The sequence below is a fragment of the Patella vulgata genome, chromosome 1 (genome assembly GCF_932274485.2).
Source record: "Patella vulgata chromosome 1, xgPatVulg1.2, whole genome shotgun sequence".
Taxonomy (NCBI): domain Eukaryota; kingdom Metazoa; phylum Mollusca; class Gastropoda; family Patellidae; genus Patella; species Patella vulgata.
The window spans coordinates 11285058-11310523 of NC_065879.2; the positions used below are offsets into that span (position 1 = coordinate 11285058).

Here is a 25466-nt window from a genome sequence, read left to right on the forward strand (position 1 = left end):
TGTACTACAGGGCCCGGTTTCTCGAAATCTTAACTAAAGATAAAATCCAATTTTAGTAGATACATGTACTTCAATTTTGATTGGCTAAGCACTAAAATCAATCTAATATTATCCAATCAAATTACTAAAATTTGGATTTTATTTTGTGAAACAGGCCCCAGCTCTCAATTTTAGCCTGCGCTTGTATAAACAACATGCTACAAGTACTTTAGAGGGTTTTTTTTATTACCGTGTATATTGAATATATCAAAGTTCATAGACAATTTAGCTCTGGGGTGTTGCAAGGGTGTGTACTACAGCTCTCAATTCTAGTCTGCACTTGTATAAACAACATGCTACATGTACTTCTGAGTTATTTTTACGGCTACATATATTGCATGTAATAAAGTTCATAGGATTGATGCAAGAGTGTATACCACAGCTCTCAGTTCTAGTATGCACTCATATAAACAACATGTTAAAGTACTTCAGAGTTTTTTTTATTATTGTGTACTAGCAGAATACCTGGCCTCACCCAGGGTCCAAATTCGTCCGGGGCTCAAAAATTGTCTGGGGCTCAAAATTCGTCCGGGACTCAAATTCACCCAGGGCCCTAATTTGCATAGGGCTCAATTCGGTCCAGGGCCCAAATTTGATGGCCTAAAACATTCACAGGGTCAATCTAGTTAATTAGATACCACATAATATGTGGGGGTGGAGTGCAGCGACAAAGCATGATTTGCCTATGACCAAAATTCACCTGTGACCCAAATCCGATCGCCTAAAATAATCAAGGGGTCATTCTGGTTAATTTAATACCGCATAACATGTGGGGGTCGAGCGCAGCGATGATGCGTGTTCAGCCGAAATACGATGGCCTAAATCATTCCCAGGATCATGCTGGTTAATTTGATATTGTGTGGGTGGAGCATGGCAATGAAGCGTGCTGGGCGAACATACACAAACACATACATACACTTTGAGTTTATTTATATAGATAGATATTGATTGTAATAAAGTTCAGATTAAAGCTGATGTAAGGATGTGTATACCACGGTTCCAACTTTAACAATTTTACGTGTGTTTTTTTTTTTCATTTCAAACCAACAATACATTCCCCGCCCCACACAAAAAAAATATGTCATTTTTCAGAACCCGGCTTTTGAAGTATTTCACCTCTCTAGTTTGCACATGCAAATAATGTCCGGACATCTGTGTTTACTTCTAATTCAACATATTTCTGTCAGCTTGACAAATTCATAAAATGAAAGGAAATGAAATTGTGTTTAATGTCCTATGACAGAAATATGGGCAATTTTATTCCACTGAACACTTATATTTCAATCTATAGTACCACATTCAGAATCTAATTGGTGTATGTATCATTCATAATAACTGTATAATTAGTCCTGTTTTGGTATATTTCGCTACATCTGTTTCTAGCAATAGTTAAAGTAATGGAAATGTGGTACCCAAACCTACTACCCTCCCCCCAAAATAAATAGTCTTGTATGCCTATGCCCACAGATACAATCACTTTTGTGTAATCCAGAGAATAAAGAATGATATGTGATAGTTTTGTATAATCTAGAGAATAAAGAATATGTGATAGTTTTGTATGAGAGAGAGAGAGAGAGAGAGAGAGAGAGAGAGAGAGAGAGAATAAAGAATCAAGTATATGTGCATGTTTGTATATTAACAGATGTTTTATATGTGATATTTAGTGCTGATCTGTTAGAACATCTTACCTACATGTCTCATATCTACTATAGATCTATAGAGTCATGTAAACAATACTAGGTGCAGCATATTTACTTGTATATATATACTAGATATTTACATATGTTCTCATATATACAAATTAAATACCAACATGATAGAACAACATTGGGTTAATGCACACAGATATCTGATGTATATATATCGAAAAAAAATATACTAAGAACGAATAAGACAAATGATATGAAATGAAAGGTGGTTTTTACTGTTCTGCATCATCACGAAATGAAGACAAGAATATTCTAACATTCATCAGAATTTTCCAGCAGGACAGTGGCCTGGCAAGGAATGGTGTCTAGATGTTTGGATGGGACAAAGAGAATGACAAGGAACTAGTTGTTTGGATGGGACAAAAGGCTTGACATGGAATGGTGTTTAGTTGTTTGGATGGGAGAAAGGGAATGACATGGAATGGTGTCTATTTGTTCAGATGGGACAAAAACTGAGGTCCCATGTAGACCATTGGCAGCATGTTAAAGATTGGAAATCTAAATAAGGGCAGACTGTAACGCAACTGTCAGGACAAAATTTTCCTCATAGCACAATTCATGGTATATAACTGTCATGGAATCATTAGCCCATTCATTAAACCCCATTCCATATCATTTCCTGACATTACAGTCTTTCATTAAAATCGCTTAAAACCCCAACAAAGACCGTAGTTGAGGAGAGAAAATAGAAATTTTGATACATAAAACTTGATATATTTATCAAGATGAAACCCTGCTGGTTTGGTCTACCAGTTATCAACAAATCACAACATGTACCGTGTGTATATATACAAGGTTTGTTTTATCTTCGAGATAGTAGTTTGAAATTTTAAATCTATCATCATTTCAGGGATTTTAACACCCTTTTTTTGAAAGTTGAATCTATAAAAGAAGTGTCTTCAAGATAGCATACTGAAATTTAAAACCTCTCATCATCATTTCAGGGATTTTAAATCTCTTGTAAACTACTGTATTTTGAAAGTAAGATCTCTCTTTAAAGGAGTCAAATCTCTAACTCAATATCATCCACAGTCTTCGACACTGCAAACACGACACTGCAAACATGACACTACAAACACGACATATTGGTCAATTGAAATCAACATTGATGTTGTTACCTTACCCTAAAAAGATGGGCTTCTGATATCCAACATTTAAGGCAAAATGAAAATTGGCACACAAATCACGAGCCAAAATGCTTTCAAGCACCATTTGTAATGAAGCGACTTAATGGATGATTTAAAAGCAGTGATTAAATTTGTGGATATTCATTAAAAGTTATTAACATTGATCAGTTTATTTAAAGATTGAGATAAAGAGCTGGTCGTTCTTGTTATAATAGGTCAAAAATAGATAATGAAAAATGAATATGTTGAAAATTTCATTCAAATTACTTTATTCTGAGCAAAGTTCTATGTGTTGGAATATGTATTACAGATTGTTTATTATTGTAGCAACTGTACTGGACCAATTTAGACTTAGTCTCGTTTGTCCATTTTATTGTTAAATTTTAAAATTTCGCTGGTGTTTTAATCCATTTAAATCTCTGCCATCCGATCTTCTAGAGAGTTGATTATAGGGTTGTCATGTTAATAAATGTCTAAATAATGGTTTATTTAACATTTGAAACCAAAATAAAGACATGCAATAGGCAGATTTAAATAGCTCTTACATAATGTATCTTTAAAAAGATTTTTTTTTCTTACTCCTTTGAAGTTTCCATATTAATGGTTAAAAATTGGAAGTTCATCAAAAGTTATTTGCATTTATCTATTTATTTAAAAGATTTTTTTTTATTCCTATGATGTTTGCACATAATTGACTAGAAATATATTAAATTTTTTATTAAAATTTTAAAATGGAAGATGTTGAGCCAACCTCCAAAAGACACACAGAAAGAATCCAATTTCTTGATTTTTTAACTTTAATTACCACAAAAGACATCCAGATGTTAAAGTATATCTTTCTATAATTTAGAAATTATGACTACAACTTTGAAGATGTATTTTTTGTATCTCCCCAATCATCTAATATTAAAATAGGGACAGCTGTAGTCAATCTACAGGGCACTGGCCCCACGACTATAATGTTCAGGTTCCAAATACCAGCATGGGTCAAGAAGACCCCTTGGGATTTTTCAAGCTTGGCTCCTACTTCTGTGGAGCTGACAAGGAGAGAGAGAGAGAGAGAGAGAGAGAGAAAGAGAGAAGAGAGAGAGAGAGAGTTTAACATCCACTCCATACAAACTATGTCATTTCCGGACTAACATATGGTAATTTTATTTCAATAATTTGCTGGCATGTAGGGGTCTTTAGCAGTGGGAAGAGGAAACCCACGCAGTTGGACAGGCAACCCTACTCCTTGTCACGTAAAACCTAGGAATCAAAACCATGCCACTTGACTCAATGACAGACCATATGATACAGCGCGCTAACCATTCGGTCATCCCCACTCCCACCCAAACTCCCCGGGGAATCGAAACCACGCCAGTTGATTCAATGACAGACCTTATGATACAACAGGGCTGACAAGGAATGTATGCTAGTCATTTAGATGGGACAAATAACCAAGGTATATACACATGTACACAATGACGTGCTGTAAAAAAGGGAGGAAACGGTGCTGCCCGGACAAAATTCTACTGTTTGCATCTCTGTTCACATATGGGTAACCATATATTAATCCTTAAGTAGCATTTAGCGATCGGGAAACATATTAACAGAACAGAAGTTTTATGGAAACAATCACTAGTTTTATTCTAAAAACACTATGTTCCAAACAAGTATCCTTTTATCATTATCAAGCACAAATTGTTTCCCCATAAAAACTGTGTTTTATTAACCATATGTTAGTCTCAAAATAACCCATGTATTATGTTGACAAGACATTAAAACTTATTCTATTCCATCCCCCATTGATGTCCAAAAAAAAATAAAAATGTGTTTCATGTAGAAGAAAGAAAAGGACTATATCCATGTAATTTAAATAAACAATAAATGCTATGGTTGAGAGTAATTTAAGCTAAGTATGGTAACTTCAGCATTCCATTTAGGCTGATTAAATGTAACTGAGAAGTTGTTATCAGTTTATTGGCAGACTTGAGGAAGTTAAACAGGGGTGTTTGTCATCACTAGCCCAACTGACACACTGGTAAACCTACCCTCCTTATCATCACTTTAGTTTCAAATAGCCAGCTTATCTGTTGAAAACTTAACTTGTATCAGACTTACAGACAGCTGGGAGAAGTAAACGCCCTCTTTCTATTGGTTGGCTGATTCCTCATCTGGCCCACCAGGGTGGCAGACATTAAAAACCCATAGGACTGGAAGCAGCGTGAAGCTGTGCAATCTGTCTGTTATTCTATTCAAGAACTGTTGAAAGTTTATTTACTGAGTTAAATCAGGCACTACTCCCGTGGTTCCAGTTTAATCAGTAACACCACTCAGGTAAACAGATAATTAACTAACTTTGATTGCTTTGTTAACATATCGACAGGCTTACCATCATCTGCAAGGCTTTTAACAGTTTTTATAAACAAAAAATAGAAATAAATAATTATCATTTGACTGAAAAATCGAAAGCATCCAAGACTAATATTTGGGTAAGTTTTTAATGTTTAATGTTTTGTTTATTATTAGAAATAATCCAATCTAGCAATTCAACTATTTTAATTTTAATCGGTAGGTGTTCTGTTCTTTCTTGAAAGTTTCTTCACATATATATTTGACAATTAAACATCTTATCAGAAATTAATTTTAGTATTATTATTTATTTATAGTAATTATTTATTTAACTTCATGACCAGGCTTGGAAATAATGACTTTTGTTCTACAAGACGAAACTCTGGCATTACTGGACTCAACTAATACCTGACAATTAAATATTTTATCAGAAATTAATTTTAGTACATATTTATTTATAGTAATTATTTATATAACTTCATGATCAGGCTTGGAAATAATGATTTTAGTTCTACATGAAAAAAATCTGTCACTACTGACATTCCGTATTTGTGCCTGAACAATTTCTGTGACAAGATATTTTATTTCCAGACTTGTACGATATTTATCAATGTAAGAAATCGTTTATTTGGAAAAAAACAAATGGTACAATTTTATTTGTATAATTTGCTTGAGAGTAGGGGTCTTTAGCAGTGAGAGAGGGAGAGAGAGAAATGGGGTTTAACGTCCACTTGACACAAACTAGGTCATTTTGGGACTAACACATGGTTCAATTTTATTTCAATAATTCGCTTGCGCGTAGGGGTCTTTAGCAGTGGGAGGGAACCGGAGGACCCGGAGAAAACCCACGAGGTTGGACAGGTGACCCTACTCCTTGCCACTACAACTGGGGATTCGAAACCATGCCAGTTGACTCAATGACAGACGTTATGATACAGCGCGCACGTGCTAACCATTTGGCCATCCAACCCCCCTTTAGCAGTGAGAGGAAAAAGAGAGAAAATCCTTTCAAGTTCAAGCTTGGGATCGAAATTATGCCACTTGACTCAATGACAGATCTTATGATCTAAAGTGAACAGCTTTAGACCACTCAACCACCCCAACGGTTAATATCTAAAAATATGAATTATAAATCAAATTTTAAAATAAGACAATATATGCATGGGTATAAAAATTATCAGCCTAAAAATATTTTTCAAAAATTCTACCTTTGACTAAAATATTTTGGCTATATTCCTGAAAATAAGTGATTTTTGTAAAGCAAACAGCACTGACTGCCATTTTATGTCTGCAAAAAAGATAGAAAATCTATTTGTAATAAGTTTTCAATCAACGCTTCAGTCTTACTAAAACTTCTCTACAATTGCACTTATTTTGTCTAATGTCTTAAAAACACAAGATTTGTTTTTTGCCGCTATCTGTTTTATATCCAATTCTAAGTTGAAAATGTTGTGAAAACAAACTTCAAATTAATCTAGTTGATGAGAGGAATGAATCATACATCTAGTTTTAAAGTGATAAAACATCAAAACTATTTCTATAAAGATACTTCAAAATGTGTTCTTAAAGTAGCAAGAGTTTAAAATGAATCTGGACATACTTCTTTCATTCCCTAGAATGAGAGAGAGAGAGAGAGAGAGAGAGAGAGAAATGGGATTTAACGTCCACTCGACACAAACTAGGTCATTTCGGGACTAACATATGGTTTAATTTTATTTCAATAATTCGCTTGCGCGTAGGGGTCTTTAGCAGTGGGAGGAAACCGGAGGACCCGGAGAAAACCCACGAGTTTGGACATGCGACCCTACTCCTTGTCACGTACAACCGGGGATTCGAAAACCACGCCAGTTGACTCAATGACAGACTTTATGATACCATTCAGCCATTCAACCCCCCCAAGAGAAAGAGAGAGAGAGAGAGAGAGAGAGATGCGGTTTTTGGGACTAAGATATGGTTCAATTTTATTTTAATAATTCGCTTGCGCACAGGAGTCTTTATCAGTTGGAGGAAATCGGAAGGAGTCTTTAGCAGTTGGAGGAAATCGGAGGACCCAGAGAAAACCCACGGGGTTGGACAGGCAACCCTATTCCTTGTCACATGAACGAACAAAAATTGTTAGTTTGGGTCTCGGGTTCCCACTGGTGTTGGCCACGAAAGATCCTCAGGATCTTCCTGGTGGGTTTACCCTAGTCAGTGATACATCTCCACGACAGTTCCTCAAGTGCACAACTGCAGGCTTGGTATGGAAAAGTGTCTAGACATTTGGATAAGACAAAACCGGAGGTCGCACGTCCACTATTTGTTGCATGTTAAGGATCATCTTTCTGTTGAAAGTTGAAAAATATTCCCCTGTCAGGACAAAATGCCCGTAACTACATGATGTATGCCCTTTAGTGCATTTCACAAATTCTTACCCAAATCTTTTTTTACGGGTAAATATGTGATGCCTACTTTTCTGAAGTCGGCAAAAGAAAGTATTTAGTTTAGATTTCACTTGGCAGGTAGCCGCACAAACATACAGACCTACACGATTGGCATGTACATGTAAATGTATTGTTATTTTTTTAGGCGAAACAAAAACATTAAGCATGTGAGAATGCTGAAGGAAATTGATTTATTTAATTGTTGAGTGACTGACTGTCTGGAAGGCATTCTGCTAATTTTAATGGTCCATGAAAATGGTTTAGATGGTACGAAATCTATCCTAATTCACAGAATTTTTACAATTTACTGAAGTGCTTATAACATATCAATTTTCAATTGTAGAAACATTATTCAGTGGGTTTTAAATTAAGGCACAGATCACTGGTATTCAATTTTCAAATGAGATTCAATCCCAATACCGATACCAATTTTCGGGTAGAAGTCCAAATTATAAATCTACTGATGCTCTCAGATTAAGCGCTAGTATTTTTAATAATTTCGAACAATGACCATTGTTTATCTCTCAGTTACGTCACAGACTGTACAACAGACGTTATCGTGGTAGCCAACCAATTTAAACATGCATTATGTAAGAGCTAAATCTGCCTATTACAGGTCTTTCTTTGGGCCTGAAATGATTTCTAAATTATTAATTAGACATTAATTAACTTATCCAGACCATAATCAACTCTCAATGTTATCGCTAGTCTGCGGTATTTACTGGATTAGAACAGTTCAGCCATATTTTGATTTAAGCTTAAAGTAGCTAAGTCTCTAACTCAATATCATCCAAAATCTTCAACATTGAAAACACGATTTATTTGTCAAATTAAATCAACATTCATGTTGTGATCTTACCGGGAAAAGATGGGCTTTTGATATCCAATATTTAAGACAAAATAAACATTTTACCATTGCATCAAGAGACTCGAGGGACGAGGCTAGACACATTGCACCAAATCAAACGGCGTGTGTAGACTGGAATAACCAGACGCTAGAAATTTGCGCTCGCTTGAGACTGCTAGCTTATTTCGCCGAACATAACTGATTTGAAATTGGAGTAAAAACGGAAACGATTGAATGTAAATCAGTTTATATACATTCATATTACAGTATTATATGCGTTGCGACCCACTTTTGTCAATTTCTAGGTCCCAAATGTTAGCGATTTAGCTCCTTTAAATTGGAGGAGCGAGACTTAGCTTTGAACAACCAGTACGGTGGCTGAAATTATTGCATATGTCTTGTCAAACCTTCAAAGGCTAATATCTTCGCTCGCAATAAAGTAATTTGAATGAAATTTTCAAATTATTCATTTTACATTATCTATTTTTCGAACTATTATAGCAAGAATGGGTAGATCTTTATCTAAATCTTACATAATGTAAATTCCATAACAATCACGGATCCATTCACTTGATTTGTTATATATACGTTTGTTGTTTATTGTTTGTGTGTCTTGTCCACAGGTTTGTCTTACGGGGTTTTGTTTTTGTGTTTTGTCTCCTCTATTTAAAGATACCTTCCCGCGTACAAACTGTGTGATTTGATGATATATTTGGACTAAAAACATATTCAAACTCATTTTGTGCTTGATAACGATAAGAGGATACTTGTCGAAACGTCGTGCTTTTAGAATAAACTAGTGATTGTATCCCATAAAAACTGTGTTCTGTTATTCAAACTAATTAATGATAAAAGTTTTCATCATATCCTTCTTAAAACATTGTATTCACGAGGAAATACCTTATGCTATAAAAAATATAGCTAAAGAAGTTATGGTAGTGTCACATGACTTGGCTGTCGCAGTACCTATCAACGGGTGCAAAGATGGGGTAGAATTCACAGCATATAAAAGACGATGTTGTCTTTAATTGCTGTCCATTTATCATAAATATCGAAGCCTAATTAAATTCTCGGATTATCCACTGCCAACATCTTTTTCATGGTTTTTATCTCAGAAAGTGTTGTACATTTAAGTATCTTACTTTTTCGTAGTCCGCTCACGATCAAGTTTATCAACACATACATCAAGCACTCCCTAACTTTGAGCGATGAGACAATTTTCGCACGCAACCTTTGACATCACTCGAGCAGACAGCCCTTAATTGTCAGGCTGCCAATTAGTGACACCTACTCATTTTTGTCCAGTGTGTGCTCCATGGGTATGTTTCAAAGAATCCAGTATTCTTCTCGAAAGATTGGGTGTCTCCACTTTCAATATATACCAAAATTGCCATACTTTTATTGGAAATAACTGCCCGATAAAGATGTGGGAAAGTATCTTTAAAGAAAGTCTAATTTTAATAATTGGTCTATGGCCATGTGTTATATAACAATTGTTACAGTAGCTAGACTGTGTTGACAGCAACCTGATTATATTGATAACATTAGGACCTTTCTGAAAACTTAACTTTTCTCCCACATGTGAGTTGTATTGCACAATGGAGTCTTCAAACATAATAAACTGGTTATTTATACCTTGCTGATAAAGATTTATAGATGTCCAACTAAAAGTGGTTTTGACATTTTTAGTGCATGTACATCAGTAAACCAGATTCCTCATCAACACCCCAAACAAGAGGAATCTGTGCATGGCAGTAGTTATAATCATGCTGTACTGTTTATAAAACAAAAGGGAATCTGAGGAGACTGACGGTTTCTCAGACTGGCTGCTGCTCAGGGCCTGCAGCATACTCCAAAGGGTGGTTATAATAATGCTGTACTGTTTATAAAACAAAAGAGAATTTTGAAGAGATTGACAGTTTCTCAGACTAACTGTGGCTCACCACCACAGCAGCCTAAACCAATATTTACCCACCAGTGGACAATTAATAACTGCAGTAATTAGTTTGTTATGGGTATTAGAAGAATGATTTATGGTCTTCAAGACAAGACCCAGGTTTTAGGAGATTACAGCAATATAAATATTTTGGTTATGCCACAAGTTGGTCATGTGTTGATTTTCGTCAGTGAAGCAGGACATTGTTATTAGTAACAGAAGATCACTGGATGTAGTTCTGTGATTGGATTAACCAGTCTTACCGTCTGCCAGCTTCCAGGCATCTCATCATGGTATATCCCACATGTTTATTAATATATCCATGTAGTTGAGTTGTTAGTTAGTGCTTTGTGATTAACCCCACATACAGTCTGTACAGGTGGTTTCCCAACACAGGTAATCAAATAACTTCTGTGATCTTTATATTTAATATATCAGTAAACACTTTATTTAAAGGAGCTAAACCTCTTTGATTGAGATCAAATTAAAGTGTTGAATTGGTTTAATCTGATGGGGGGTGTTTAAATAACATTGAACCATATGTTTGTCCCGAAAAGAACTAGTTTAAGTCGAGTGGATCTCTCTCTCTCACTCATTTCGATTATTACAATTAAATTATCATTTTAAAATATAAAGCTGTAATCCGTTTTACTATTTGATCTAAATCTAGACAGATACCAATTTTGCAAAACACATCAACACATAAAATTGATTTAAATCAACACTTTTATTTTTGACCACAAACAAAAAGTATCAGTTATTTTTAATTAAAAAGGCAGGGCTGTGGACTATCTGGACTATTTACATTTTGGTCAAAGACATGATTCAGATACTTTGCACTGGCACTGACCTATAAATCGTTTGAACAGATTGTTTTTCCTCAGAGACTCACAGAATCTCAGTGTCTTGCACTTATTAATATTCTACTCACAAAGAATGTTGTAGCTTTACTGTATAAAATGAATCCAGACATACTTTTTTCATTCCCTAGAATGAGAGAGAGAGAGAGAGAAATGGGATTTAACGTCCACTCGACACAAACTAGGTCATTTCGGGACTAACATAAGGTTTAATTTTATTTCAATAATTCGCTTGCGCGTAGGGGTCTTTAGCAGTGGGAGGAAACCGGAGGACCCGGAGAAAACCCACAAGATTGGACAGGCGACCCAACTCCTTGTCACATACAACCGGGGATTCAAAACCACGCCAGTTGACTCAATGACAGGCCGCATGACGCACGCACGTGCTAACCATTCGGCCATCCAACCCCCCCACAAGTTCTACTGACCATTTGATATTATTCCTATGCGACAATTAATAATCCATGAAATTTTTATTTTTCTTGGAACAACTACGACAAACTCGGTCTGCACTTTATTTATGCGTGTGTCAAATACAATACTTGTTAATAAAAAATAAAAAACCAGAATATATAGTTTTAACAAATACAGATCTCAGATTTTCAAAACTTCTGAGTTGCCTAAGAGTATTAATATCAAAATGTAGTTGGATATATTATCTGCAGAAAAATAAAACAGCAGATATATGATCAAATGATATAAGAATATCATACATGTGTGATTTCTAACCAAAAATAATGGTATATATTTACTCGTGTTAATTTCTACAATACAACATAAGTTTGCTATGATATTACCACAACTACTCCATTACATAAATACACACCGCACAATCCATATAAACATGGGAGCAGTATAAGCGTCAATTGTTGAACCACGCAGCCGGAATTACATACAGCCCTTCTGCTCTAATAGGTTCAAAATAATAAATGTGCACTGTGTAATGCCACCTGCCAACAGTTTCAAATTCATCGGCTACAGCTTTGATAAATGAGTTCCAGGTTTTTCTGAACTGTTGGAAAACAACAGGAGCACTCTACAAGCCGAATGGCATATTCAGCATGTTACCATTGGTTACATAAATATTATAACTTTGAAGTGGCATTTTAATAGCGCAGGAGGCGAGAAGACTGCATCCCATCTTGTGTATTCAGAGTAGAAAGATTTAGAAAAAACTTATATAACAAAGTGCTACTCTTGTAGATATAGAGTGCCAACTAATTATTTGAAGAGATATTGCTCAAAGAAAATGTTTTTGTATCTCATTATAGAAGCATAAATCAATGCACTGTGTACCTATCTCACATACAATGAAGGAAAACTGCAATACAGAATACAGACTGTACAAACAAAACACTAAAGACATAGACATACAGAACCCTGTATCAGAAAGATTAATATATATTTGCAAAACTTTATTGATGAAAATTGCACAAAGTACTAGACAATATGGTATGTAATATTTCCCTTTGGTGCACAAAAAATCGTATCTCTAAACTCATATACAGACATAGAGGTAGAAATCCCCCTTTAATATTATTTTTATTTATAAATTTTAATGGAATTCTTCCAAATGCACCAAAGTATTAATGAGAGCACATTATTATAATAATACTATAATACCACAGTAACTAATATAACCATGTTTTATTAATAAAATGAATGTCTGATTTGTTAATACAGATTTCTTGGTAGACATATAATATAAAGTCTGGTTCTCATTAAGCAGCAAACAAATTAAAATACTTGAAGAAATTGTAATAAAATGTGTTAAAATTCTAAATAAATATACAAAATATAATTGAAATGTGCATGTAATTAAAAAAAAAATAAAAATTCAGGCATCCCCAAGAAATATACTGGTATTAAGATAAATTTGGATAAAAAGTTCAATAATACATGTAGTCTTATATTGTCGTCGCCTGACTGTCTGTCAGAATGTTTACACATTTTAAATATAAATCTGTGTCAAAATAATTTCTCCTATTAACTATAAACAGTGATGTAAACCGTACATAAGACAGAGTATGCATACTCATTCTAGAACATCTGACACCACTTCTTGATTTAAGAGGTCATATAGCTAACAATTTTTGTTTTATTTGCTTTTGTTTTTGGATTAACTTTGAGTTAGATGATTTTTATGCACAAAGTGCAGAACTAGACAAATTCTAATCATTTCCAATAATTACGCAGAGAAGATATTTACACCACGGAGAAAACGTTTCCACCGCAGAGAAAGGGTTGTTGATATTAATCAGATTTTTAGTGTGTTATAAATGTATTCATTACATAATGGGTTGTTGATATTATTCAGATTTTAGTGTGTTATAAATGTATTTATTACCAACAAAAGAAAAAAATATGTGACAACCCATGTTGACTAGCTTAGTGGGTGTATGCCTTGTTGCCTGACAACCTATCTTTCCATTTCACCGAATAAAGAAAGCTTCAATATTTATGAGGATAATGAAGGTCTAAAAGCACTTAAGATAAGAATTTTTTGGGAGTATTATTTTTTGTCTGTTGTAGAAGGGAGACGTGTGTCTAGCAGACGGAGACTGTTAGTGTCAGTAGACTATCAGGAACCATTTGATAAACAATAGAAAGAAAGAGATCTGACACGGTTTGATATATCAAACAACTGATTTCTAGGTACTCAAGTACACAAGAGAGAGAGAGAAATGGGGTTTAACGTCCACTCGACACAAACTGGGTCATTTCGGGACTAACATATCGTTTAATGTTATTTCAATAATTCGCTTGCACGTAGGGGTCTTTAGCAGTGGGAGGAAACCAGAGGACCCGGAGAAAAATCACAAGGTTAGACAGGCGACCCTACTCCTTGTCATAGACAACCAGGGAATCGAAACCACACGAGTTGACTCAATGGCAGACTTTATGATACAGCGTGCACATGCTAACCATTCATCAGCGATCCAAGCCCCCCCCCCCCCCCTCCCCGGTGTAAAATAGAAATGAATGGACATAAAAACTGTCTTGAATTTTACCAAACACTCCAAAAAATTTTGTAATTGTCAAAAATTATTTGTTGTAGGAAATATTATAGAATTAGCAGAATTATGGAAGAAATGACTTTCAAAAAAACTACACATTAAAAGAGGATAAGTTTAACATAGATTAAATAAATGAACATTTTATTTCTTTTATATTAGACATGATCAACAGTCAAACAAAGAGATTCCAAGAACAACAGGGCTGCCACAATTCTATAACAACCACCAACATGGCATTCTCTTGGCATCTGGGAGTTTGACTGTTAAATTCTATATACCTGATAAGGAAGTTTCATAAATTTGTGCAAAGCAGTTTCATAAATTTGACAAAGCAGTTTCATAAATTTGAGCAATCCATCTATTCCACTCAATACGTTTTGATTTGAACATTAAAGAATAAATTCATACAAGAATCTTTTAAGACTAATATTCCAATGTATATAGCCCCATGAATCTCACTAAAAATGTGAAAATCACTTAATTGTTGTGATATATTTGGCTAAATGAGTATCTGATAAGGTTCAGGTAACAATAGAGAAATTTACGAACATGCGGATCCCCCTCTTCCTAAATACAACAAATTGTCTAGTAATACACCTATGGGAATATCCAGCCATATTATAAAATTTGATACGCTAAATTCGTAATATACTGGATCATACGCTTTTTATCTAGTATTACTCTTTATCTGATTTTAATTAAATCGTCATATCTCAAAAGATGAATCAGTACATTAAATTCAAACAGTTTCATTTCATTTTCCTAGCAGTAAAGAAGTTATTAAATTTAAACTAAGTGAATGTAGCCAAGATTTGATTTGAAATGAAGTACCAGTACTTTAATTATATCATTTGAGATCTGAATACCACTTGAAACTTTCAACATATCAAAGACAAATAAAAAAAAGATCTGGCCAAGTTTAAAAGAACCAGGCTTTTCTGATGTGAAGCCGTCAAGAAGACTAGCGAGATATGGAGGCCAGCTGTACTAATAATCAGTTTGCTCGGAAAATATCTGAGATGAAACTAAATTCTGATAAAAAGACAGGGCTGGCCTATATAATATATCAGGTACGTGAAGGTGGTATACATTCATCTAAAGACCCAATAGTTTAGTATAAAGACTTACATTACTTAAGATAATACTTCCTTTGCTAGATCTATTCTGCAAATCTTAATCTAAGGGCAACTCATTTCTTCTAATAAAAATAAACAAGTCTTTAGATGAAATCAGTCTCATGTTACAGACAATACACCAGGCAAGTTACTCTAAATAATTGAATCATTGTAAGTATAATTAGTAAGTTAAATAGATTTATTTACACCAGGATAAAGGTAATTATACTGGAGGCCCGAAAAAACAGTTAATAAATTAATTGTGGTTCATATTTTTCTTTCTCTGTAAAAACAGTTAATTAATCAATTGTCATTTTTCTCAGTAAAACCAGTTAATTGATTGTCATTCAATTTTCTTCCCTGTAAAAACACTTAATCAGTAGTCATTCATATTCTTTTTTTCTCTGTAAAAACAGTTAATCAATGAATTGGGTTTTATCTCTCTGTAAAAAATTAAGAAGAACACAAAAAAAACCCTAATGGAATGACCTTAACTTTTAATCCCTGATGCTGTGAACCGTATTAAAGGACGTTTAACTAACTTTTAACCATATGGAACTTATTGGACGAACATTTTTTAATATGTAAATAATCCACGGTTCCAGCTATGTGCTTTTTACTACGAGCACTTCGCTTTTCCACATAACACAAGTGGATCCTTTTTCCCCACGGGTTTTTTGCTATCCGCACTGATCACGCCAAACATCAGGCAGCTGGACCCCCTGTTTTAACATGTTTTTATTATGACAAAGGGAGAAAATGTCCTGCCCTCTCTTCTCACAACAGCGATTTTATAAGTGTGCTTTAAATTGACTCTTTTTTTTATTATACAAGGACTTTTTATTTTGTGTTTTACCAATTTTACGGAGACTTTTGATATACACGGACATTTGTATTGTATGCTTTTACCAATTTTTAACCCATTAAGTCTAAATAATTTAATTAAATCAACCTGTCCATAATACCATATTTAATGTATTGGACGTTAAATCTTTAATAAACGACAACAACATTAATCCTGTTAATGTTTTTTTTTCTATTTTGATTAGTTTATGAGATCTAAAAATAATGAAAGCCTCTCTGTGTCTGCAGGAGGGATTTTTGATGATGCTGATTTAGTTTTGGAAATGCCCATAAATAATGTGAATGATCTGTATAATGAAATTAATGCAACTGATGAAATGTCTCATCTAACGAATTAAATTCTTGCTTGTGCCGGTATTAACTTCCTGCTAAGGGTTACAAAGTCTTTTTGGAAAAAAACAGTACTTGAAGGTGTCAAAGAACATATTATACAAACCCATTTTCCCTTCATACAAACATTCTAAATTTATTAAAGAAATTTACAACAAAGATTTGTATATAAGTTCTTTTAATTTTCACATACCAATATTATAAGTTCTATTAATTTTCACATACCAATATTATAAGTTCTATTAATTTTCACATACCAATATTATAAGTTCTATTAATTTTTGCATACCAATATTATAAGTTCTTTTAATTTTCACATACCAATATTATAAGTTCTATTAATTTTTGCATACCAATATTATAAGTTCTATTAATTTTTGCATACCAATATTTAATTATGTTGTAGCCTGCACACTGTCTTGAAAAACTACTCACAATAAACAGTTTATGTTCAAATAATTATAGCTTTTAAAATTTAAAAAACACACAATTATATATTCAATTTCAAAATAAATAGGCAACAATTCTGAACATGTTGTTAAAAATTTCTTATATTTTGAGCATCTGATATGAAAAATGTCTGAACTGTTAATACTTTTAACTCGGAATTCATGCCTTTCTAATTTAAATACCGATGTTTTTAAATTCATAAATATTTTTAGGAAATGCCATTAAAGTCCCATTAGAATATACCTGATGCGGCATTACTAACAGTAAATAAAAACAAATAATGTCTTTTCAACAGAAACTTAGTTTGCGGCGTATTTTCTACTTGGAAAAATGAGTCCACCAGATTTAAATGATAGAAATATTGCTGTGAATTTAGATTAGAAATGACTAATAGTCTATAAGAACTACTTAAGGCAGAGATCATGTGTTCAATTCCGCAGAAAATGGCCCAATATTTACGGTTGGGTAGTACATTAGCAGCAGAAGACATCGTAAATAAAGGTGTTTTAACCGTTAGAAGTATGAAGAAGGCCATTAAGACCGTTCTATTAAGACATCTATTCCTTGCAGTAAATTACATTATCAGGCTCTAGTGACATCCATTATATACATATAGCACCTGTCAGACGTGATATATACGCAAAAAACTTTAAACATTAATTTTTTTAATTCACAAGAAATAGGGTCATTCCCATTTCAGCTCGTTTGATAGTTGTGTTAATCCAGTGCAGTTTAAGTCTGATAGTTAAGACTGTTAGTTGTGTTAATCCAGTACACTGTACTGGATTAACACAATTGAGTACAGTTTAAGTCTGGTAGTCATGTTAATCTAGTACAGGAGTAGAGTCAATCCCATTTCAGTTACCGGGTAGTCTGATAGTTGTGTTAATCTAGTACTGTTAAAGTCTGATAGTTGTGTTAATCCAGTACAGTTTAAGTCTGATAGTTGTGTTAATCCAGTGCAGTTATATCAATCCCTTCCAGTTCTGACAGGAATAATTACAGTCATAATTATTTCAGTTAAATTAAAGAAACATTAAAGGAGCTAAATCGCTAATATTTCGGACCTAGAAATTGACACAAATAGGTCGCAACGCATATGATAATGTAATATGAATATATTAACTGATTTACATTCAGTTGTTTCCGTTTTTACTCTAATTTCAAAACAATTTTGTTCGGCGAAAAACGCCAGAAGTCTCAATCAAATGGAAATATCTAGCATCTGGTTAATTGAGTCTACACTGATAGTATTCATTGCGCATGCTCTCCATATAAGAATATGAAGTCACCGTTCGACATGACTTGTGGAATATGTCTAGCCTCATTCTTCAAGTCCTTGTTACAAATGACACTGAAACGCATTATGGTACACGATTCATGTACCGATGGTAAAATGTTTATTTTGTCTTGAATATTGGATATCGGAAGCCTACCCTTTCCCGGTAAGATCACAACATCAATGTTGATTTAAATTAACAAATAATTCGTGTTTTCGATGTGGAAGATTTTGGATGATATTGAGTTAGAGACTTAGCTACTTTAACACTTTGTGGTTCTTTACCCTGGTTTGTAAAAAATAGTTAATTTCACATGATTTAAGTATGTAGTTTAACATATTTTCATGCCATTATAAGTCACCCATGAGCGATCATACCACTGAAAAATGAAATTCCTGAAAAGAGTTACATAACCCCGATAAGCAAATTTTCACACTATTTGAGTTTGATTTCCACAGTAAAACGCACATTTATTTACTGTGAACGGGGACTGTCCTTTAAATATTAAAGAGAAAGACAAATGGGGTTTAACGTCCACTCGGCACAAACTAGGTCATTTTGGGACTAACATGGTTCAATTTTATTTCAATAATTCACTTGTGCGTAGGGGTCTTTAGCAGTGGAAAAAAACGGAGAACTCGCAGAAAACCCATGAGGTTGAACAGGCAACCCTACTCCTTGTCCAGGGAATCAAAACCACGCCAGTTGACTCAATGACAGACCTTAAAATACAGCGCGCACATGTTAACCATACGGCCATCCAACCCCCCTAAATATTAAAGAGACTACTGTTCTATTCATGTATCTACTGCTGGCTGCGTAACAACAAAAATACATACTTATGGAACAACAGCTTCGAAACATCGCCTTAAAATACACTAGTAGCTGTTTTTCCATAAGTATGTATTTTTGTTGTCACTCTATCCAGTTACTAAATGCCATTTAAAGATTTTAAAAAGAGATCTAGTTTGATCTATAACATCGCTGTTAAAACTGCTAACATTGTTCAAATATTTTATTACATGATTCTATGGTCTATCTAATCTGAATCTATCTTATCCTATTGCCAAATATTCACCACAAAATACCAACACCTGTTAATTGATAAGAAAAAAATGGAAATTGACTTTATTACGCAGAATTCACAGAATTTATTTATAAACAATCACCAAACAACACAGTACGGATATAACTTTATCCTGCCAAATTTGTAATATTTATTTGTCGATAAAGTTTGGATAGGGAGGAGTTAACAGGAAATACATATTATTTTGCACCAAAGTGCATACATGTATTGATAAACAGTTTTCATACAAAATAGGCAGACACAAAACCTGCATTAAAAAAATACGAACTAATTTAACCCCAGCAGAATTTACACTCTTCACATGATAAAACCATAGACCAATCTGATTAAAATATGAACTATATTTTGTTTTGTTTTTTTATACTTTCGATGGCCTACACACACAAAGATCTGACAAGTTGTACTCAAAGGTCGTGTCAAGGGTTGAATGAGCGGCTTTTGACCCTATGACGTCAGACATTGATTAATCAATCAGCGTTGACATTTCTAGTGGTTTACCCACAGTTCCGTGCATAGCACGGAAGAAAGTCGCCGTAACAGACCGTTTCATTGGCTTATCCCTCACTTCAATCAAACTGCCAGTAATATAACAACTCTTCCAGATCCTAGTGTAGTAAAGACAAGTAAAACAAAATTTTGAACTATAAAAACGAAACGATAGAGTGAGAGGAATGGGGTTTAACGTCCACTCGACATAAACTAGGTCATTTCGGGACTAACACATGGTTTAATTTTATTTCAATAATTCGCTTGCGCGTAGGGGTCTTTAGCTGTGGGAGGACCCGGAGAAAACCCACGAGTTTGGAAAAACGAAACGAAATAGGATCTGTGTTTTAATCAGATTGACCATAGGGCACCATAAATTTTTGTTTGAGGATTCATCAGATGAAAGAGATGTTAATTTGTTGGTAAGAAAGTAAATTGGAAATAAAATGAAATGGAGTTTAACATCCTACTTTTCTTTGTAATGGAAATTTTTTGTACAAGTCAGTCCATTCTTCATGAAGTTTTATTTTTTCTCTATTTGTTATATTCGGATATGCTTTTAGCCTAACCCTAACCCTACAACTAAAACTGCATAATAATAGCAACAAAATTTTGTTCAGAATATTTTCAATACATTTGTTTTCATTATCTATTTTTTTTTAACTATCTTAGCAAGACCGTGTAGCTCTTATTTAAATCTTACATAATGCATATTTAAAAGAGGTAAGTAAGCGCAAAACCTCTTTTTTTTAAAAACAGTGTTAATTTGATCCCAGCTGAATTCATACAATGTATTTTATAAACAGACTTCAAATAAAACTTTTAAAAGAGAAAATACACTAAATCTCTATTTTAACCAATTTGAACGGACAAAACATATTTATAAGACTCTTCACATGAAATCCAGACTTCCAACTTTTCATAAGGATCCTCATTTTATCCCAACGGAATTTACAGAACGTATTTATAAACAATCTTTGCATGAAAGGGGTAATACAGTAGACTTCCATTTTTTATAAGGAGCCTAATTTCATCCCCAGAGGAATCCAAACAACTTATAAATAAACATAAAAGAGAGAAAAAAAGTCAGTCATTTTTTTCGGATCTTATATTACAACTAGCAGAATATTTCAAAGAGAATGCACAAAACACCTGTCTTTTATTTTGGTGGAAGAAAAAACATATTTAACTTTTTTAACCCAACAAACATTGTTTTATTATAAGATATTTCTCAGGTGAAAAACATCTGCTATATAAACTAGAGATACCTATAGCTTTATCAGGAAATTGGACCAATTATTACAGAAATCTTAGCCTATATTAGAATTCCAAGCATCAGAGAATGTGATGCTGTTACTATTCCAGAAATGAAGATATCCTCCCTACATCCGTGTTATACTGTTATACCAAATTCTTCCATTTGAGTGTTGTCTTAGCACATTATTTTGCTTAACTTTATCACATATAACCGATATTGTGTTGGCAATGTATACAAGCCTAGATAAAACACCTTTACACAGACAGTGTCAGACACAATCACTCTGGTGTCTGTCATCTTGTTCATGCTTTCATTAATTTTATTAAACCATGTTCAAACTGTTGGGTACTAGTTCAGAAGTGTTTGATATTTTGTCAGATACTATAGTTCAGCAGTGTCTGAGAATTTATCAAGTAAAACTAAGATCGTTATTTCCAGGCTAGCATGTATACAGTATCACTGTATCACAGGGGTTTGAGATTTTTTAAATGTAAATCGCTATATGAAAAATTAATTCAGGATGCGATGAATATGTTGAATGCCTTGACTTAGTTTACAAACTTAAAGCCACTGATGATCATCTGAGGGACTTGGAAGTGGAATCTATAAGGAATGTCAATCCAAAAATGTTTCAATTCCAGTCAGTGTTTACAAAGATGTGATGAACTAACAGGTTATGGTCAAACAAGCTAGCATCACCTATGATTTTTTTTAAAATGAATTTGATGGATATCTCTTTAATGAATCCAGCATGGGAAATTATCTACCTGAAGACCTTTTAACATGGTTTAAGACAGGAAAAATTAGATATTGTCTGAGAAATGCACAATCTGGATCGTCCACTTTATTCAAAATATATTATATATAATATCTTATTGGGTGTGATAATGCCTCTGAATAGTATGGTCCATTGTATTGTTTATTAAATCTAATTTACAAAAATAATCAACTCATTCATTACATTTTTTATATTTTCAGAAATTCTATCAAGAAACCAAGTACCAGCACACCGTGTACCAACAAACTACAGAGTCTTCGTAGTTTAATTGAACAGAAATATCAAACAACAGTTTGTCAGTCATGAAAACCATAACTTTCTTGAAATGTAATGATTCTGACTAAAAGTGTCAAATTTGTGATGTAATGATTCTGACTGAAAGTGTCAAATTTGTGATGTAATGAATCTGACTAAAAGTGTCGAATTTGTGATGTAATGAATCCGACTAAAAGTGTCAAATTTGTGATGTAATGAATCTGACTGAAAGTGTCATATTTGTAAAAATGCGCCAGTATCGTTATTTCTTCCTCGTGGGATTGATTCTCCATTTGACGGTCATCTACGTGATTATAATACAACCAACATCAGATCAACTCAACTACATCAAGGAACAGCAGTCAGAAATATCGATATCCAGGCCAATGTTCAAAGAACTGCAGCAGACACAGAGAGAAATTTTGAACAAAAGATCTGCAAATCTGGATTACGAATATGTTTTGGAAGAAATCAAGAAAATAAATAGACAGGCAAAATATGTGCCAGGAAAATTTCAGAAAATTCAAGGAATATTTGTGTTTGGTGCGTATTTGGATCACAGGCTACAAGGAGAGCCAATGGTTAGAATTCTAGCTCTGCAGAAATTGAAAGATACCGATAGCTTAGTTTGTTTATTTCAAAAAGACGAAAAATATTTTCTGACTTATACGGAGAAGTATGAAATGTGTGAGAATCATGGGAAGGTTTATGGCGGTTACATGTACTCATGCTCAATCCCTAAGCATTTCATTGGTCATCCAGAACAAGTGACATTAATGATCTTGACGGACGATGAGCAAGAAGAAACAATTTATCATACGATTAATTTATCTCCGCTTCATAAGAGACGAAATATCACAAGTGATTCAATTGGTGTCTGCCTTGCTCCTTTATACGGCGATATCAGAAGTTCACAGATAATTCAATTTATGGAATTATCAAAGATACTGCAAGCAACAAATGTTTTTGTGTATAAATTTAATGTGTCCAAAAACACAGACATTTTGCTAAATTACTATTCAGCAGACAAATTTGTGAAAGTCATTGATTGGTCAATTCCAGAAAATATCCAGGATTATGAAATCTGGAGTAAAGGCCAACTATTGGCTATTCAAGACTGTATTTATTCCAATATGAACAGATTTAAATATTTATTATTTCTGGACCTCGATGAAATGTTGATACCAAAAACCAGCGCATCTTGGATAGAAATGACCCAAGAACTTGAAGTTGCAGACAATTCCCGAAAGGTGGCTGCGTATTCTTTCAAAAGTTCTTTTTTTGATCCTAAATATCAATCAAACTTGGATCAAAGTATCCAATTTCTTCAACTCCGAGAAAGAACTGTGTCAACTAGCGAAGTGCGATCAAAAGTTATCATACGTCCCGAACGTGTATTTGAAGTTGGAATTCATCATCTAAGTCGTTCCCTTGACGATGCCTACACTTCTGTTAGTGTAGACCAATCAATGGCCTTGATACATCATTATCGTCCCTGTGTTTCTAATTTTGACCAAACCATGGAATGTTATCCAACAATAACTGATTCGTCTATTGAAATCTTTGCCACAGAACTCAAAGAGCAAGTTACGAAAACCCAACAAATTATGGCAAAAGTCTATAATCATTTTCAAAATGTGACTTATTTCAAGAACGAGTAAACTAATTTACAAGTCTTAAACTATCTGTGATATTAACTTATATTTAATAAACATCTACATGTGAAATCATTTGAGGTTAATCTTTAATACATGTACATGTGAAATGGGGTTTAACGTCCTACTGTTCTGCTACTGGGCTAACGAAGACGGCCATACGCCATACAGTGAGCTATGAGGCAAATTTTGCCCAGCCAGCGACACTATGGCCTACTCTAAAATTGAATTCCAACTTCCAAGGGGTCTTTTATGTGCATGCCAATGTATACATGGGACTTCTGTCTTTTATCACATCCGAACTAGACAACTGTCAGACCCTCTGTCCTGAACCACTGACAACGGGGAAACCATGTCTGAAAATCCTGATGAACTTTCTCGGCCAATGCAGGAACCAGGGATCGAACACCCGACTTGCAGGCTAGCGAGCCAGCGTCTCACCCACTTGGCCACTGAGGCTCCCACTGTACTTTGGACCAGGAACCAAGTACAATGTCATTCCAGCCATCCTAGAATTGTCCAAGGAACAAGCATGCTAAGATCCATGTTGTTTCTAAGAAGAACAATAAGATGAGTAGTGCTTGGATCCCAGTTCCTGATCCAAGAATGTGAAATGATGAAATACTGTTTTCTAATGACAGTGGTAACTTGCATTATATTAATGCTAACAAACTCTTCATATTGTACTGGGGAGGGGGGGGGGAGGTGGATGGCCGAATTGTTAGCATGTGCACTCTGTATCATAAGGTCTGTCATTATGAGAAATGGGGTTTAATGGCTACTCCACACAAACAAGGTAATTTTGGGACTAACATATGGTTAAATTTTTTTAATAATTTGCTTGCACATAGGGGTCTTTAGCAGTGGGAGGAAACCGGAGGACCCGGAGAAAACCCACAAGGTTGGACAGGCAACCCTACTTTTTGTCACGTACAACCATGTACAACCAGGGAATCGACACCATGCCAGTTGACTCAATGACAGACCCTATGATACAACGCTCATGCACTAACCATTCAGCCATCCACCCCCACCCCCACCCCTAGTAAATAAATGTACATCATGTACTGTAAATAAAAGCTTTTGTTTTTTCAGCTTTCATTGTATATATTAGGTTATATTCAGTATCTCATGACCTACCAAATATGAATCTTTAATTCATGTGTTGCAATTTTTGCTTGTCAAATGCCCAGGTAGCACATAACATGTCCAACACAAATAATAACATTTATCAGAATTAAAAGAGATGGGGATTATGTGTGTATCAATTTCCATTTATTGGGTTACCTTTTAACATAACATAACATGTCCAACACAAATAATAACATTTATGTCCAACACAAATAATAACATTTATCAGAATTAAAAGAGATGGGGATTATGTGTGTATCAATTTCCATTTATTGGGTGACCTTTTAACATGCTGTCAATGGCATTCACAAGACCTCAGATTTCCATCCCATTTGGATGACTAGATTATCTCCCTTGCCAGGTCCTGCGTCCTGCACCACTGACACCAACATCATGATCAGACCTTGGTCTACTGGTTGGTGAGCTAGCGCCATGCTCTCTAAATCACCATGACTCCCTAAAATTTGAGGAAAAGTCGGAGTCGG

General features: G+C 34.3%; 2 protein-coding genes across 3 annotated transcripts in view; one reads left to right on the forward strand and one right to left on the reverse strand.

Moving 5' to 3' along the window:
• The window catches only part of LOC126808640 (propionyl-CoA carboxylase beta chain, mitochondrial), a 48680-nt gene that overhangs the window by 14331 nt on the left and 8883 nt on the right, over positions 1-25466 (reverse strand). The gene's annotated exons all lie outside the window — the stretch shown is intronic.
• On the forward strand, positions 5004-24944 carry LOC126808642 (beta-1,4-galactosyltransferase galt-1). 2 transcript variants are annotated; one of them, XM_050533544.2, is made up of 2 exons: positions 5004-5349; positions 22141-24944. In XM_050533544.2, the coding sequence occupies exon 2, from the start codon at positions 22411-22413 to the stop codon at positions 23854-23856; it is 1446 nt and encodes a 481-aa protein (XP_050389501.2). In that variant the 5' UTR covers positions 5004-5349; positions 22141-22410; the 3' UTR covers positions 23857-24944. The 2 variants fall into 2 exon arrangements, with proteins under 2 accessions (XP_050389501.2, XP_050389500.2); XM_050533543.2 differs by having other exon boundaries at positions 5004-5194.

Excerpts from the sequence above, each read along its gene's own strand:
- LOC126808642 (XM_050533544.2), top strand. The coding sequence starts at position 22,411 with ATGAATCTGACTGAAAGTGTCATATTTGTAAAAATGCGCCAGTATCGT.